Source organism: Hippocampus guttulatus, chromosome 19, assembly GCF_054856545.1.
Source record: "Hippocampus guttulatus isolate MCC_2025c chromosome 19, RoL_Hgut_1.0, whole genome shotgun sequence".
In the NCBI taxonomy this organism is placed as follows: Eukaryota; Metazoa; Chordata; class Actinopteri; order Syngnathiformes; family Syngnathidae; genus Hippocampus; species Hippocampus guttulatus.
The window spans coordinates 7,101,913-7,120,717 of NC_141279.1; the positions used below are offsets into that span (position 1 = coordinate 7,101,913).

Consider the following 18,805-nt stretch of genomic DNA (forward strand, 5'->3'; position numbering starts at 1 on the left):
TGAGAGCGGGTGGGAGAGATAAAGGTATTTTACTGGGCTTGCAGAGAAGGAGAGAATGTGACAGAGACAACAGAGGCGGAAAAGGACACGGAGCCAATAAAGTTTGGGGCCGAGTGAATAGAAAAAGAGGGAGGCAATCATTTGTGAGGCAACCGCGCGTCCCAAAAAATGACCGCGCGTAACTGTTACAGGACGGCCCTGAAAGTCTGCTACGAACCCAATCACGTAACGGTGTTTGTCGTCATGTCACAATTCAAGATGGGAATTTCACGTACGACGCAAAAGTCAAAGGTCACCAAAGGCTTTGTTTTGATAATGACCCTTCATATGACTCATAAAGCATGACCTAACGGGACACGGCAGGCCGACGTCAACGAAAACCGGCGTCCACAAAAATCGGGCGAGGAATCATAGCTTCGGTTGAAACGTCTCGACTGTGTCGCGCTGGGATGATGTCACACGCTTCACATTGCTGGAGCAATTGAATTCCTGTCGACAAGAAGCGAGAAACTGTACAGTGCAATTTCCAATAGTTTTCATCACCTTGTGACGCACTCTCCTTGGCAATCAGTCTTTGTTACTTAAGGCCTTTTTCCGTCTATTTACTTGTTCATGCCCTTTTTTGGGGATTTGGGGGGGGGGGGGCAGACGACATCCTGTTGCAGCCGTGTTATTAGAAACTGCAATTTACATCATGCAAATGTGTTTTGTGCTACCACAGCAGAAGCGGCCCCCGCCGCCTAGAAAAGGTGGCTTTCATTATTAAGAAACTGGGTGTGCGTTGTAATGCTGGCAGTATTTTGCAACTTGGCAACAATAACACTGAGAGGAAACCAGACTTGAACCAGTGTTTCCTGTCAATGAAATACGACGGCAGAGAACAAATGTTGCCGGAGTTATTTTTGGGCATGTATTACCAAGCAAACAGCGGGCGGTATCTTACGCCTCTTATTTAAGAACATTATTATGCAAATGCGGGTGAATTTGTGTAATTTGGAACAATTACTGTGTTTAAAGAAGAGGTGGAGATCTGTTCTCCTTACCGGAAGCTATGCGACATTCATGGGGAAAAAAAAACATGATTTATTTACTGGTCTATTATGTAGCAGGATCATTTTGGGGTGAAATGTTTTGGCACTTTTTATGCTATATTTTTGTTTATGTATTTTATTTTTTTAATCGAATCAGTCAGTAAGTCAAGACGGCGAATACCCTTAATCTTCAACAAAATATCAGCGCGAGCAGCCGCGCCGGCTACATTGATAGCATGACTTCACTCTTTTTGTGCCAGCCATTTTACAAAAAAGAGAACCTTAAATGTCACCCAATTAACAGCATTCTACATTCATAAGAGTGTCACCATAACACTAAATGTTACCGATATTAAGTGGGGTTTTTTTTATGTATAATTCAATAAAAACAAAAGAGGTGATGAATGTACCAGTCGAGCAAAAACTGCTAATTTATTATTTTTTCTTAATGTCATGTCGTCATCCGCGGAAATTAAAAGACTTTCAGCTTGTTTGGTCAGAGGTCGGCACAGATGATTTGCCCAGATACCCAAAAAAAATCTCCTGAAGTACAGTAAGAAAGTATTTGTACTTCATTGCTTCCCCATCGCTGCTTCTCAAAGAGACGCGTATACGGTTAAAATAGACGATCCAAAGCAGTTTGGCTTTTGTTTCTTTTTTTGAAAGCAACGCACGGTTAAATATAGTGTTACGTGTAAGCTGAGAGGCTTTTCTTAACACACACATAAACACGCACGCTGTCATACTGTCTTTTGTGAGCCACTCAATCAGCGCGGCCAACGAGAGGCCCGGGCTCCTCTCTCGCTACCGCTTGACTGCTGCACGCCGCGAGATAAGCCGAGCGAGCGCGGTCGTGTGACCAGTAAACCTCATGGCGGCTCAGCATGGCGGCATACGGCAAAGTGGTTAAGTTGATTATATAGAGTTGGAGGTTTCCTCGGGGGCGGGCGCGGGCACGAGGGACCGAGTGATTTCTCGGAGGGGGAAAGAAAATGGACAATTGAAGTGCACAAGACACGGTTACTGAAAATTCTTTGCCATTCCAGAGGTTGTAATTCCAACCTTATCGCTTCAAATGACATCAACGCAACAGAGCCTGAGCTGTCATCGCGGTGTTGACATGCGGTCGGCCATTGTTTGACTTTGCTTTGGGACAACGGGAATACCTCGGATGATGCGGCCCCGTGCTCAGCTGTTTTGCCAGACGGCTGATTTTTTTTTTTTTTTTTTTTTTTTGGGCACAGACAGACAGCGGACGGCCACCATTGTTGCCTCCTTTGCTGGAATAATCGGGCACCTGCATTGTGCTGATGATGGCATTTACCGTCCATAAGTGCGCGTCTGCCTGTGCGTGATAGCGCCGGACTGGAACAAAGCACCTTATGCGGCTTTATGACAAGCCGCACTTCAATCTGAAACGTGAAAGCTCACTTCGAAATGACTTGCGGTGCTTAAAATGATGTCAGGGGTGGGCGGGGGGGGGGGGGGGGGGCTATTTCTTTGCGGCGTGTGGCTCAATGCCCTCATTGATTGTTTGCGCTGTTGTATTGACCCCCGTGTTGTCATTGTTCTCGTGTCTACCAGGATACGGGGAACAGGGTCCGAGTGGCAGATTGCGCGCTCCTCTTATCACGCGGTTTGCCGTCATCATTACCGTCAGGAAATGCTCGGCCCACGGGCAGGCGACGTGACGTTCGATTTGAAAATACGTCAGCAATGCAAGGCTTCCCAGGAGCGCGTTGTGTGTCATGGTGCTCCCGCGTGTGTGTGTGCGTATTGAGTTGAAGAGCAGTCCTTTTGCGTTCAAACTGATTAGCCAGATGCAATATTGACCCATTCCCAAATTGGAATCCGTAAACCTGCTGAGGGAGGATCACTGCGTGAGCCCACGAGGCGAGTCTCTTCACATCACGTCCAAAGACTAACGGTCTTTGTCGCCTTAATGCTGCTTTATGCTTACATGGTGGTATTAATACTACTTTGGTCTACTTTAATGGCTCCATATAGGATTGTGGTCACCGGGGGGGGGGGGGTTTGGTGTCGACTTGGGTCCACTTCTGAGTGTTTTGCAAAATAGTGAAGTTGAGGTTCAGAGGAGGGAGGAAGTGAAGACATTGGTCACCAATTACTGTTAAAGCTCGTGAGCAACTTTTGTTGACGTCTTTCTGAATATTGCCTATACTGTATTGTGTCACTCGGTTATCCGGAAGGGTTGCGTAAGGCCGTTTCACCACAACTACATTCAATATGATAAACAGCGGCGAACGCTAGCGATCGCTATAATAACAAAGTCATGTTTCGGGCTGATAAGAATGGGGAGGGTTGTTTTGTTGACAGGACCCTTGTCATTGTTTACCAGCCCATTATTGTATCTTGGAAGAAGTAAATGACTTGTTATCAGCGAAATAGTCCGATACATGACTTTCTCAACAGCCTCTAGTACGCAGGCTGCAATGAAGATAAAGTTTAGTTATGTGTTATTGTACTCAATTACGTTCAAATTCAGTTTACAAACAAGACAAGTGATCATATTTGTATGATATCAACCAAATACATTGAATGTTATTTTTAAAGACCCCTGAATACAGAGTTTAGGGGGCGTTGGTCCGAGGCTTTGTTCTGGTCGTTTCAGAGTGCCTCATTGTTGGACGTGAGTGTAAGCACATCAATGTGAGAAAAGTGCAAGCACCAAGAGGTGGGAATTTAATTAATTTATTTTTTTTTTAAGTCTGACTTGACAACAAGCATGTGGACCTTGACTTCAGGGATCGAATGGGATGAATTAATTATTTGGATGATGTACACGATGTCCTAATCAAAGATTAATTAAACTGAGGGAGGAAAAAAAAGGTTTGCTATGACAAGCCAGATCTCCTCAAGTCCCCGGCACTCCTTTTCTCCGTCCCTTTACGCATTTAACTGTTGCGAGTTTAGTCCGAACATGGACAAAATGTGCTTGGACTGAACATGCAAGACGGAACACGCTAAATAGAAACATGCAAGGGCCTGTACGCACGCATATACTGTACAACGAACTGCCTTTCTTACCGGCAAAGCCTGCCCGTCCGCGTCTTCAAGGCCCATTGGCATCACTGACGAAAAGATGTCAGGAGAAGTGAGGGAAGAAATTTGCGTCTGTCCATCATACCTTCTTGCTTTCGCAGCAAATCACGTGTTCAACTGGCATCTCTATATTCAGCGGTGCAAAGTGTCACACGATACACCGCTTGAGAATAGCCAGACTTTCGCCGTGGCCGGTTGACGTTTTTGTTAGGCCTGACATTGTAACATATTATTGGGAGAGGGGGTGGGGGGAGTGTTCCTCCTAACCGCCGCCCCGCTCCTTTCATAGCTTAGTGGGAGAAGTAATGTAGTTCGGAGGGTGCATGTAAGGTGCAACAATGGCTCAAAAATATTCAATAAAGAGTGAAAGGGATGTCGGGGTGTGAATGACAATAGGCCAGAGTTGGGGGGTGAGGACTGATGGTTTGTCGGGAGGGGTCCAGATTGATGATAGATCTGCACTGGTTAAATATTATCAGGGCTCTTTCTCGTGTTTCGCCCCCCCCCCCCCTCTCCTGTCGTGGTAACGCGGAGAGAATGGCTAAGACGCGGCCTGCTAATGATCTGCCCTTCTGAGCCATTCACTTTTCCCATTAGTCTATTTACTTACTATTGAGACACTCCCCCTCTCGATGGGTTCACAACACAGATGGTTTGGGTCGCCATAGTGACTGCTCAGCTTTATTTCTGTCAGCCCCGAGCCCCTCTTGTGTTTCTTTTCACTTTCCTTTCTGGGAAGTTTCGCCACAGATGGAAATCTAACGCGATAGGCCAACGAAAGAAAAAAAAAACTACACTTGCAAAGGCACAGTTCTACATTCATATGTGCATATCTTTCATGATTTATCTTTTTATTATATCTGCCAAATTACTCTTTTGTCACTCGCCCAGAATCAAAGTAACTCAACATTTTTCCGATATGGAGTCGTTGTCATTTCCACTTCCACAAGATGGAAAAACTCTTCAAACTCTGCTGAATTGAGCCGAATGAGGCAAAATGATAACGCGCTGACTCAAAGTGGCTCAAGCCATCGATGGAATTGTAATCGAAAATGGCAGCCCAATCATAGCCTCTTATGTTGTCATCCTAACTTAACCAGATGGACAAACAACCACCCAAAGGCGGTCCACAATTAATTTTTTCACTCCAACAGCTCCGCCTTGAGGGACGCCTGTTGTAATTTATAGCTTGAATCGAGCTCCGTACTTTGAATTGGCGACGCCACATGCAATAATGTCAGAGAAAACCGATTCCACTGATAAAATGTTGACCTTGGCACTGGGCGAAGGTATGCGCAACATTGTTGAGCAACGGCACATCAGTCATCTGGTGTTGAGCAGAAATGGATGCACATTTTGACACCACAGGCCACATGTCGATTGCCGCTTTCCACTTCCTTTTTCTTCTTTGAATTAGGTCCTGCATGAAGCGCTATTGCCACACAGTCAGATAATAGGGCGTCCATTTCGCTCACGGCAAAGGTACAATGTAGACCACCTATGGAATTTAAAACTCAAGACTCCCAATCACATTAGGGACATGTGACCAAAGAAAAGAGGGCGCAGTCTTTCAGATGCAACCAACAACAACAATACACGCGCACACACACACACACACAACAGTTACAGAGAGAATAAGGCGAGCTGCCCCATCTACATTCTCAGTGTCCCCTTCTTTTGAAATGCTGATCACTCCTCCTCCCTCGCCGTCATCACTCTGCTACCTTCTCCTTTTAAAGCGGCAGAGTCATCCATTCCATTAATTCTCCTCCTGCTGGCCTCCCCAGGTTAGAATGAGGAGGACCCCCGACACTCCCCCCCACCCCCACTCCCCAACCTCCCTGCAAGATGCAGGGCAACAGGGGCCACATCGGCAGCGATGGCAGGGGCATTTGTCATGCTCCCGGCCGCGGCGGTCTGTCGCTCACCCCCCACCCAAGGGCCTTTGTTGTCCCCACATCCCAACTTGCTGGCTAAGCAAAGGGGCTTTCATTAACATTTGAACCGGCTCTGCATTTTGACACACACTCGGAAAAAGAATTGATATGTTTATATTAGTGCTATCAAACGATTAAAATATTTAATCGCGATCAAATGTATAATTTCATACTTAACTCAGAATTAGCTGTAATTAATCGCAGTGTTTTATCTATTCTAAATTTCCTTTGATTTCAAACTTGGAGCAGATTTTATTATTTTAGAGCAACGTAACATCCGTGACGTGGTGCCGTATTAATCTCGCGATAAAAAATAAATAATCGAGTTAAAAATGTTTTAAATTAATGCCGATAATAACGCTTTTAAACTGACAGCACTAGTTTATATATTTGTTATACTAACCAAATATTTAAAATGTTTTTGTTTTGTTTTTTACAATCAATAAATGTTGTCAACTGTAATTTACTCAGCTATGCTCTGGCGCTCTTTATAATGCACTCTTGCTTGGGACTCAATGATAGTCAACCTCTGTGTTATTCACTCGTTTAAGTTTAAACCCAACGCAACAATCGTGGCGTGCCTTAAAATCGGCGCCACTTTTAAGCGGGGGGGGGGGGGGCACCGCTTAAGTGGAGGTCACACGCAGAGGTGTTGTAATGCTTTTGGCTGGGCATAACTTGACTGAGGGCAATCCACTTAAAGCGAACCACAGAGTATCCGCCTCCCCCCCACCCGCCCACCACCAGGTCTCACATCCCCTCAAAGACACACGTGTGAATTGGGAAGCAGGAAATCGGCTCTTTGCGGGGCTTGGAGAGTGAAAGTCGTGATGGAGGAGACTTTGGAGGAGGGAGTTGGTGCGCGTTTTTCTTTTAACATGGGCTAACAAGATTTTAAATGTGGATTATTTCTATGCATAATTCCGGCGTGTATACAAAAGAGAAAATTCCTACCGGCTGACTGACTACTTTGGCTGAAAACTTTCTTCCGCTTTTATCATTTCTCCAACTAACTTGATACCTTCAAGAGACTTCGGAGGGAAACTTTGTCGAGTCTGAGAAAATGGAAACTCGGAATACATCAGAGAAAAACTTCCACTGCAAACTGTGCACGTCAACTGAGTGTTTTATGAGTCGGCGAAGGTTGGATTGAATTCCAGGCTTCATCCATTCCAGGCTTCCTGCGCTTTGTACGTATACATTTGAGAGTATCTGTGTCGGTTGCATCAGTCGTGGCTTAAACGTGTCATACGCTTGTTATTTTCCTGAAGTCTTTTTTTTCTTCTTTTCTTTAAACGTCACTTTGATTCCTTGTAGTTGACACAAACGCGGCACTTTTTGGTGATTTTTCTTCTGTTCCTTTCTCTTGGCCGTCTTGTTATTCCGAATGGAATTTCGCCCACGAGTCTGTTCATATGTGAACTTGCCGATGTTACTGACAGCTAAAGTCCCGCGTGACCTGAGATATCCTTCCTCCGGTGGTAACATCCATTGCAATTTTCCCTTTGATTTGCTGAGTGATGGTCTCAGTGCAAAGAAGCGCGGGGGCTAATGATCATTGCCGAGATGGATTCTCTCACTCAAGGCCACAGAGTGTGGAAGATTCCAAGCAATACAATAAGCTATATCCCCCCCCACACACACACACACACACAGACCGCCCCCCAGCCTGCCACTGCTCCGCTGAGGCATTTCCAGAATGCCGCCGGCCCCTGATGGATTTATGAGTGGGCCATACTTTGGTAAACACCGATGGTGGGCAGCTTTGTCCTCCTCCGGTGTGATATAGTGAAGGTCCCCATAAAAAATGGAGAACCAGGTTACGGTCACCACAGAGTTCGGCTGAACAATAAAAGGCTTTATGGGCAAATGTAGGCCTGTACCATAAATGCTGGAATCTGCTGTTGGAGGGACATTAAAGGGATAATGACAGGGCGGAGCTCTCAAAAGATCCCTGCAGTCAGTAAGAGGTTCTTTAAAAAAAAAAAAAAAAAAAAAAGACGCAGAGGAAATGACGGCAAAGCATCCCGGCTGCAGTTCCCTTTATTTTTTTCCCTTTTGTGAATATGCCGAGTAGATTGACAGAACGAGGTGCAAGTGTTCATTGATGAGGCTTGTTCTCACGTTGTACGGTCGAGCCCCTCATTACACCTCGGCGCCCGAAAATCAGCTGTGTAAACAAACACGTACAGTACACGCACGAAAACCAGCACACACCGACAAGAGTCTCAGGTGCACTTTAAAGTCAATAAGCTACTCGGCGTGCCCACTCAGACACATACAGGCAATGAGGAATGCAGCGATGGCAGACGCTGGAAAATATGCTGTGAGCATGCTAATGCTAGGTGCTAATCACAAAGTCAACATGTCATAAGGCACAAGCCAAGAAATTTACACAAGTGGAAACATGTACCAACAATAGCATTTTGGAGCCCCGACTGACAACAGGACTCAAAGTGGCTGTTTCTTTTTTTTTCTTCTTCTTTTTTTTTAAATGACACAGTTATCAGTTCCATCTATACTGACAACCCTTGCCGGAAAATGGAGGACATGTCCGTACGTGTTAAGTACCAAACTGTTGGCATGCATGGCTCCGTCGCAACCAAGAAGTTGTATTCGCATTTGCGCTTTGACCGAATCCATGTGGAATTCGTTCAGTCCATTCTCAACCGGCAATTATTGAACAAAAAAAATAACAAAAGTGACTTATTCGTTTATTTGTTTTTTATTCCACCAATGGACGAATTCATCTGGTGCTCTGTGTGTTCACTTTGTATGTCAAACTTGACAAAATCATTAACCAATAAATGTTCTAACTTGATTGCATGCCGTGAAAACAACTTCCTTTGCTACGTTTCTCTGCCAGCGTAGCTCCGCTTAGCTTGCCTGTATTAGGTCGCTGTGAAGATTTAGGGACGATAGAAGGCTTTGCCAGGGCTTGCCCCAACGTCTTTAGTGCCTGGGCATTAGCCATCTGCAGGCACATATGCAGGAGAGCTCGGGTGGTGGCGTGAGGGCACCGTTGTCGGTGTCGTAGCAACCAAATCAGACAGGAAGTCCAAAATTAGTCCTTGTCCACTTCAATTCAAAAAGCGTCTGGCCTTATCTCATCACGGGGACGGCGTTAAGTCCAACCAAGTGTTAACCCCGTTTGACAGGCCCGGGTCTGCTTTGACCTCATTTAGTGTCCGAAGGCCCCCCTTGATGACTTTGACATGACTTGAACTCTTTTGTGTTTGTTCGATTGGATCGAAACATCCACCTGAATGAAGCATAGCTTGCCTAGGGAGTGTTCATTGACACAAAGGGAGAAAAAAACGAATGCTTCAACATGAAGCAGATGTTGATGGAGTATGTCCAGAATGTCCAGAATATGCTGAATGTTCAAAAATGCTCAGTCACCACCAGCTGCAGTGAAGTCACTCTTCCTCCACTCTTTTTTTTTTTTTTAATCTATAATCCAAATGACGTAACAACCTATTGTTTGTTTTAACCTGATGGCTCATCTCCTCGGCAGAGACGATGGTTTAGGGAGCGCTCTTTACTGCTTCCCCGCACCCCTGATTGGCCTGAAGAAAAGCAGTGAGAGGGGAGCAGTAAAAATAGTTTGACACCCTCAAGGTCCAGCCAGCAATCTCCTCTCCAGCCTTGCCCATAAAACTCTTTGAATCCTCTTCTCAAATCCCACCGCCCCCCACCCCCGCCGCCTCCTCCTCTCGCCATTCTCCCTCCCCCCCTCACTCTCCGCCGAACACTCATTTTCTGCTTTTCTCCAGATCGCTTGCATAACCGCCCATTGCTGCGAGGTTCTCATGTGTGATTGATGCTTTAATCGGGCCCATCGCGTTGCTTGAACTTTCCGCGCCGCTTTCCAGCCACGCAACCGAGGCCGGCCGCTTGATATCAAGTTAGCAGATCAGGACTTTAATCTCACTCGATCAGACTTTGCTTTAAGCCAAAATCGCCTCTTCAACTTCTTAGGCATCATACTTAAAGAGGCTGGACCAAGACCAGCTACCTGCACTGCAGTGATAACGCCATTTGAACCTCACTCGACCCCCCCATCTGCCCCCATTTTCTCCCATTTAGACAATCACGCAGCCCTAAAGATGCAATATACTGAGAATGGGAACTCATCTTTCATGTTAAACCAACCAGGCACCATTGATTATTCGCCGTTTGACGTGCAACCTGTAAACATCCATCCATTTTCCGCAACGCTCGTCCCATTCAGGGTCAACGCCGAGGCCGGAGTCTTAACTTCCGCGCAGTTTCTGCAAAATTGCCGCGGCAGAGTTATATCAGTAAAGATGGCGTCGAATCAGCTATGTCTTTCTCGCCGAACTGTGGGCAAGTTCGCACAGCTCCGCGGCTTCCCGCAAACAGAAAAATGAGATGTCTATCGACTTTGCGTCCGTGCCAGTAACCGGTGCGATGTATGCAATCCATGTACGCAGCAGAATAATACTTCCGGTCTACCGCAGTTGGTAGGATGAACCTTCTCCCCACCGCCTGGCAAATTAGCATTTTCTGACAGCCATGACCCAAATTGTTGATGCTGTCAAGGAATGCACGGCTGCGTTATCAGTGCAGGTGATGTGAGGGCGTGGCGCCCGTTGCCACGGCTCAGGCCTGCACACTGTGCTCTTATCACGTTGGGTAAACACAGCCCGGGCCCTGCATTGAATGAAGTGTCACGGCGAGTGGGTGGCGGAGCAGATCGCACTCCCCCACCACACGCACATACGCACCCCTCCGCGCAGATAATCCCACTCCAAAGTGCTGTTGGCGAGAGCCAGCTGTGGTTCAGGTGGGGGGTTGGGCGCATTGTCGAGGTAATGGAATGGGTAACAGAGTGATTCAGTGGCGCTGATAAAGCTCCGTTTTTAAGAACCATCCCAGGCGTACCAGTCTCCGTGCTTAATGCCTTTAAAGAACGATACAGGATGTGGATGCCTCATATGAGCTGCACTGTAAGCGTGAAATCAATACCACTGCGTGCAAGTCTATTCAAAATGTTGTAAAAATGTCGCATCTTTCTTGTGCCGACACATTGCTGCGTGCTTGAGACACAAAAATATAGCCGCTGAAAAGCCTACGCTGACTGGAATGTAACCCACCGGGAGAGCCAGAAAGCTAGCCCGTATGCTAACAGGGTCTGCTCATGATCACGAATTATCTTTCACTAGCGCAGGATTGAAAAAAGAATGTTCCCTAGAATGGTTTGATGGGGGGGGGGATGCTTTTCCAAATTTTGAACAAAGAAAGTGAGTCTTTGCGCGTTGCACTTTGATCGTTTAGGCACATATCTCCAAGCCGCCAAAGCCATGCGTCTGCATAACGAGTAACAACAATGCTGTATGGAATGCTGCGATGTTGAGGAGGAGCGACGCGGGCTCTCAGGGATGTGACGCACGTTGGCGGCAGAACAGAAAACAGCTGGATTTTACCGAAGCTGTAATTACTGTGAGAGAAAAAAAACCACACACACACAAGCGACGGTCACCTTGACTCTGGATGCTAAAAGCTCGCCCCGGCAGCCCCCCTCGGGTGAGGCGCTTGGCACTTGAGGGGGAAAAAAAAAATCAAGTGTAATAGTGTTGCATTGAGTGTTCAAGGTGGCAAACCTTGAATAATGGTGAGATGAGAGCGAACCGGAGAAGCGAATCCAAGTCATCCGGCGGGTCACCGGGAGGTGAGGCTGCCTACTTGCCGGGGTTCAGGAAAAGTTCAGCTGCATAGCATTAGGCAAATGAGGGAGACAGGGGGAAAAATGTGAGGGTTGGGAGTGACGAGAGGATGGGTGGGGGGACAGGGTCAAACGAAATGGAATGAGGGGACCGGGATGGGAAATATGTTGGAAAGTATCACAGCATGGTTTTTTTTTTTTCCAGAACTTAAAGTAGACTGAGAGGAGGAGGCCGCTTTGGCGGTGGTGCCTCTCTCGGGATGGTCTGTGGAGAAGCGTGGTGACGTGCCGAATGGGTTAAACGGAGGCGGTGCAACGGATGAAAGCAGAGGGAGGGGGGAGGGGGGGGGGATTGTGTGTGTGTGTGTGTGTGTGTGTGTGTGTGTGTGTGTGTGTGTGTGTGTGTGTGTGTGTGTGTGTGTGTGATTTGGGGGGGGGGGGGGTGGAGCCTCAGCCCTCAGCTGCTGCGCCTTGTCACATTGCTGCAGAACATGATAGCGGCGACACGCTCCCTCCGTGTGGGCTCGATCCGTCTACGCGCACGGACGCAAACGAAGCGCTTTTGCTGAGGAATCCGAACACCGACGCCGGGTCGCTGAATTGCGGGCACGCGCAGCGGACGAGTCTCGCGCAAAGGCTTGGGGACAAACACGGATTGTTTTAAAAAAAAAAAAAAAGGAGAGAGAGACGAGGGGGGGGGGGAAGGTGCAGTCGGACGGGATTCCCTCGACTATTTTGCGTGCGCGTTCCTCTTTGGAATTTTATTCGGCGCATCTTTTTTTTTTTGTTCGAGCGCGTCTCCGCCGCAGCATGCGTGTTTTAAATCCCCTCCACTAGCTTCACATCGCGTTCAAAAACGACAAGGCAAATGTTCAAATGGATCTATTACTATTGCGCTGATCCCGTTTGGTGGCCTCTCTTTCTACCTCGGCTGGTGTGCGCACTAGTTTGATTTCTTTAGATTTTTTATTTTTTTTGGGGTGTGTGGGAATACGACCCCCCCCCCCCTTTTTTTGGGCCCGTATGATGTACGAAAGCGTGGACGTAGTGGGACTGAACCCCAGCCCCAACCCCTTTTTGATGATGGATTACTACAACCAGAGCAGAGGGTGTCTTCTCCCGGAGAAAGGACTGGTGCCCGGGGCTCCTCATCCTTACAGCTCGTCCGTCAGAAACCAGCACTGGAACGGTTCCAATCACTGTAGGTACTCCCGCACCCCCCCCCCCTCCCCAATCCTCACTTCCATTGAATTGTATGGATTACCTTTCACGTGATTGAATTTAATCTACATCCTTATATTATCAAATTTTCCCCCACAAATGAACTCTTTATCAGTAATCCAGAGCTCCACATCTGCATTATATATACTTGACCCACTTTCTCAGCCCCTCGTGGGCATCCACGTTGGCTCGTTTTTCCTCAGTCTGGGGGGGCCACAAGGCTGAAATATGCACTTAATACAAACACGGTTCTGCAAGGCACGCTGACTGTAATTAGATCAAACCGTTCCTGCCAGTCTACAACCTTCTGGTATTCTCTGTGGCACCAGGTCACTTTTTCTGTGCAATTTTGTGGGTTTCACGTGCCCCCCCCACCCCCCAAAACATGCAAAAAGATATTAAGCTTTAACAGAAAATGTATATTAGTTTAGGTCAGTAGTTAGTGTTGTGTGTGTTTAGTGTCGTAGTTTTATTGCATCCGAGTGGTATGGCATGGCAAGTTTTATTTATTTTTTGGTGGAATGACCCCGTACGTGCAGCTGCAATCGAGTTTTATTGCAACAACAAAGTCTTTTTGGCAACTCTGTAAAGCCGAGGCAGTGCAGGCAGGCATTTTAGCGGGAGATAGCTCTGTTGTCTTTCACAGCTGAAGGAGTGTAAAAAGGCAGGAATCTCCACAGACTCTTAAGGGCCAATTTCCTCCTTGACTCGAAACTTTAGAAGCACATGACAAAGGGATTTTTTTTTTAAGGGGCTTTCTGATGTGTGGCGGGAGCAATAAAACCCCTCACGACCACCACGCTGTTTACTCCGATCTTGCTTTTGCCTAATTTCTCAAATAATAACCCCCTCTGCCGCGCACCCCCTCCCGGCCTGAAAGCACAACAGGAGATAAGTTGCAAGCTTGATAGTAATTATTGAATTGGCCCACTAAACAGTTTTAGTGGTAGCATTGATTCGAACCATGTGAGCTCGGGTGAGACGGCGTGGGGGTTTGGCCCAGGAAGAGACCTCTGATCCCTCACTCCGCTCCACATTGTTGAGCTCGGCCGTGGAGTCGCTGCGTGTCGGTGGGTGGGGGGGGTCGATGTGGGCATTATAGCCTCTGTTTGCCTCACCGGGCCCATGTAATAAAAAATTTAGTGGCCAACTGGAGACTGCTGCTGGTGGTGGTGGGTGTGGAGTCGAAAGCAGTGCAATACGCGCTGTTGTCATCACGGGGCTGTGGGACTTATTAGATCATAAAGGCCCACGAAACAAAACCCAGCGTGTTTCTGTTTTCACCTCTGCATCTTTCGCAGGAATTTTAAGCAGCCCCCGTTCAAAAGCAAAAAACATTTCCCTAAACATCAGCTGGCATTCTGTTTTTCCTTCTTTTTTGGTGTTGGTTTTTTTCCTGTTAGTGTTTTTTTAAAAGCAGATGCTTAAAATACCACTTGTCTCTGGGTAACCTTTCGTTCTGTGCATGGGATTGCAAAGCTTTTTTAGTTTTCATTTTGGCTCGTCGTTTTTCAAGGCGCCACAAGCCTTTTAGCTCTTTTTAGTGGGTACAGTCATTATTGCATTTCATTGCCTTATCAACACGTGAAATCTTGATTTAAAGGCTTGTTTGAATTGTATGTAGTTGGATATATACAGGAGCTATACGGTAGATGATGTACCCATATGACCTTGTGCTGACCTCTTACCTTCGGCTTAAAAAGCTTTCCCCAAAGTGCAATAGTACCACAAAACAAGTTTTATTCTTTGCAAGGCAGCGGCAGATACGTCCACGACGAGTGTGTCCACGAGTGCAAAATAAATGATTGACACCTCATAAGCCATGTCTGGGATTGGTTGTTTTTCCTCGGGCGTGCTGGTTCATTGTACAACAAATGAAGACACAAAACGGGGGGCCCGAGATGCCTCCATTTTTCTTTCCAGAATGACCATTTTAACAAATATGTCAACAATTGATTGTATTATTATTTTTTTGAATCGCAAACTTATAGCAGTGAGCGCACAGCTACTTCCAATGTAAACAGTGTGCCTGCTGACTGCGTAGAATGAAAGACTCCGGTCTTGCCGATGAAATGCCCGTCCAAAACCTTTCAGCAATTACGGACTCATGCATGAAAGAATGTGCATGGTCCTGTTCACATGACTGTCACACACACACACACACACACACACACACACACACACAAATGGGGGGTTATGAAGGAAAACAGGGATTGCACGGTGGGCTCAAAATGCTCGACAGTCCATAGGCTTCTTGTGCTTTTTGTCTTTTTTTTTTTTTGACCCCTGCCATTTTTTCTTTTCAGGCAGTCCACTGTATGAAAACAAAGCGCTGACCAGGGATTGTTAATAGATAGTGTCCAGGTCAGGGCGTGCTTTTTCTAGTTTGTCTTCCGAAGTTAGGTGTGCCAAGTGGGCTAGCGGTTATGAACATAGCCTGAAGTGGGGGTCAAATGAATGGTGCCTTAATCTGACTCATGTGCTATTTAAGAAGCCGGAGCCACAAATAATTTTTTTTAAAAAGTGTTGTATTTTTCCATGCAAAGGGAGGTCAGTGGCACATTAATTCATCAAGAGGAGAAAAAAAACCCAAGATATGTATCTGAAGTGTCTTTTTGTTGTGGTTGTCAGACGGAAACATGGCAAGGCGGGGGTGTTGTGTTTACACTTGGCCGGCAGAATTGTGTTAGACATGCAAACAAACTGTGAACAGCACATCCTCCCCCTCTCGATTTCATAATATTAAGAACCGTGAATACACACTCAGCTCTTGACATTGATGGGAATTTCACGATCCCAAACATCCGGACTAAGAGGTCATTGAATATGTTCTACGCTTGCTTTTTTTCTTCTTCATTCATCCACTTAAGGGTCTTGGCAAAGCAGCTTTCTACATCAGTAAAATTGCAAACGTGTGGCCGCGTTGACATGAAGTAGGAAAATCCCCCAAAATAAATATTCTAAACTGCACTATTAGTCCCTCGGCTTTGGAAGATTTACTTTTACACCCGTATTGTGGGCTGTGGAAGGTCCCAGATGTTGGAGTGGCATTGAGACAAGGTCCTCTATTCTTCTCGGGGAGGGAAGCGTCAGACAGGCCCCCTTATTGTGCCACATGCCTTTTCAGCCATTGGCGACAATGATTTAGTTGGGCCCAAATGCCTGGAATTGCCGCAGACTCTTGACAGAAAAAGAGAGTGGGCTCAAGTTCTGTCCACAGAATCACACCCGCTTTCACCTGCAGCCGAGCGCAGACAATCCATTTTTGTCATCAAGGTATGTTTGGAATAGCGAAAGGTTGAAGGGAGTTCAACGGTTCTCTTTGCCTTTAAGGCCGCGGGGGCGACATTTTGCAACCTGCCATCACTCGCACCCCCAAACAACGCCTTGTCACCAACCTTCAAGACGCTTGTTGCACCTTTTTCGATGAGACACATCCGTCATTAAAACGTTGACGCGGCAGGAACATGCAATGTTTGTGATCTATTATTTATTGCACTTTGCGGTGATTACAAATCATTCCCGAGCAACAGCCCTCGAATGAATAAATCATGACAATTATGAATAAATGCAATTCAATCAATACACTGCGGTTGTATTATTGTGCATTGTTACGACTGTAATGTCGTAACAATGCACTACACTACTTAAAATCACTGGTCTCGTAATATCTAATATGTATAATATGTACATCTAATGTAATACACAGTAGACAGGCTAACGAATAGCATATTCACAGACATATATTCTTTATCTTCTGCACACAGCAACAAACATGACTGTAACTTATTATTGAGCAATTGTGACTGCTCGGGCCCTCCCGTTTGCAATTTGCATGCTCTCCCCACGCTTGCGCGACTTTTGTCCGGCCACGCCGCCTTCGCCCCACATTACAAAAACGTGTGTTAGCTTCAGTGGAGATTCTAGAATGTGTGTGCGAATAGTTGTTTGCCGGTACGTGGCGATGACACTTCAGGGCCAAAATGTTGCATTGTTTGCGGTCGCCTTAGCCCACAACTTTTTATCCCAACCCTAGTCTGGTGTGTTGTTATTTTGGGATTGTTTGTGAAGACAAACACACTTGGACCCACTAAAGGGCCCATCTCACTTTCAATAATTACTTTTCCCCTTGCGTCTATCGGTGTTGTGCACATACACAAGACTGAGCGGGCGGCTCAGCTTCAATTGTGGGGGAGGAGGGGTGGCAATGGGGTGACGGGTGGGGGGGGGTGCCCTTTAAAATATTCATAGCTTCTTCATTTAAATCAATTCGCTGCGTGGGTGCAGCCAAGCGTCAACTGTCAGAAATGGAGCTGGCCCCGTTGTAATCACTTCTTTACTTATCTCTACAGATGGCTTGTTCGCAACGCGCCGTGCATGGCTAGCTCCTCAGCACACCCAGGGAGGGCTCTCTCCGTCCTCTCTCCACCCACCGCCACCCACCATCTCCATGTTTCATAGCCAACCCCCTCATAATGGAACACATATAAATTCATCTGGCTATCGAACCTGGTTCATTCATCACCACAGAATTCATCTGCGAGGCATTTTCATTCCCAAAGTGTCTCCTTTCTCCAGCTCACTTTATCTTCTGCCCCCACCCCCTCAACCACCCATCCCCTATAACTACACGGTAAAATTTGCAACATGGCGGTCCTAAGCTAGGCAGTCAGCCTCGCCGTAAATTCATAAAAGCAGACCTGCCCTATGTTTTTCTTTTTTTTTTTCTGTATCTAATAAGTAGTTCACTGGAAAATCATCTACATGAAAAAACTCCACACAGGAAGGCTGCAATCGAACCCTTGCACCCAAATGTGCTAACCAATCCACTACCGTATCACCCGCCTCTCAATTCCACAGCAATGAATAAAAACAGTCAATTTATGAGAAAAAAAAACCCCGTCACATTAATGCACTTCATCAGTAGAGCAAAGGCCAGCCACTATTTGACAATATGTGATGTACCTTCCATATTTCGTGTGCTAACGCGCAACAGTTTAGTCACACCGGTCCGCATCACACGACCGCCTCCACCTCGCATACCTACGCATAGGCCACAATGGAATGTCATGCTGTTCGGAGAGCGGGGGGAGCCAAGAAAATAGTCTCGAGCTTAGCGTGCTAAAAATGCAAATTCCGCGGCCGTTCATTTGCCGCTCCGTGCAGAAAATAGCACGGCGTTGCCGCCGTCTCAGTCACTCAGCAGGCAAAAAAGAGAGAAACGCCGCGGCCTCGTTTGTGCCTCGTGTCTTTTAGAAGAAACAAAAGCGCATACGGGATTACTCGAACCTTAATCTTTATTTGTTCAACAAAACCAGCATGCCCCCCTCGCTACAATTGTGGTTTTGATTAGCTAGCATTCCTCCTTCTAAGATGGACAAGATAGCCGCACTCTGCCAGATAATCTCATTACTGTCCTGATTTAGGCTGGCTATCGTCATATCTGGTCTAAGTGCCTTCCTGGAGGAAGACGAGGCCCTCCCGTATGTCTTGGATTTATGGGGCCTTTTTCTATCATGTAACTTTAGATATACATACTGTGTATCTTCATCTCTTTGGCTCCGTCACGCCAGCCTGACCGAGGCCAGACCGGCCCAGCTTGACTCAATCGAGTCCCGCCCGAGTGTCAGAGGAGATTTGTCCCTCCGAATGTCGCTCTGCTCCCACAGCCCCTTTTCAATCATTTCATATTCATTACTTGTACGTCTGGAACGCGGCCTCCCGACATTTGACTCTTAAAGGCCCACCTGGGACCCAGATGAAATGGACTGCCAAAATGAGGAGATGGAAAGGAGGAGTGCGTAGCCGCTTAGTGATGGATTGGAAGGTCTGTCGCGGCGACGGAGGCAGACGCGATCGGGTTA

General features: G+C 46.8%; 1 protein-coding gene across 2 annotated transcripts in view; it reads left to right on the plus strand.

Moving 5' to 3' along the window:
• The window catches only part of raraa (retinoic acid receptor, alpha a), a 118,390-nt gene that overhangs the window by 69,491 nt on the left and 30,094 nt on the right, over nucleotides 1–18,805 (plus strand). Inside the window, exon 1 of one of the 2 annotated variants that reach the window (XM_086138190.1) lies at nucleotides 12,188–12,921. The exons of the other annotated variant lie outside the window; for it this stretch is intronic. Coding sequence (XP_085994316.1) covers nucleotides 12,744–12,921 — 178 coding nt within the window. The 5' untranslated portion in view covers nucleotides 12,188–12,743. Of the gene's footprint in view, nucleotides 1–12,187; nucleotides 12,922–18,805 lie in introns of those variants that run through there. 2 annotated transcript variants of the gene reach the window in all.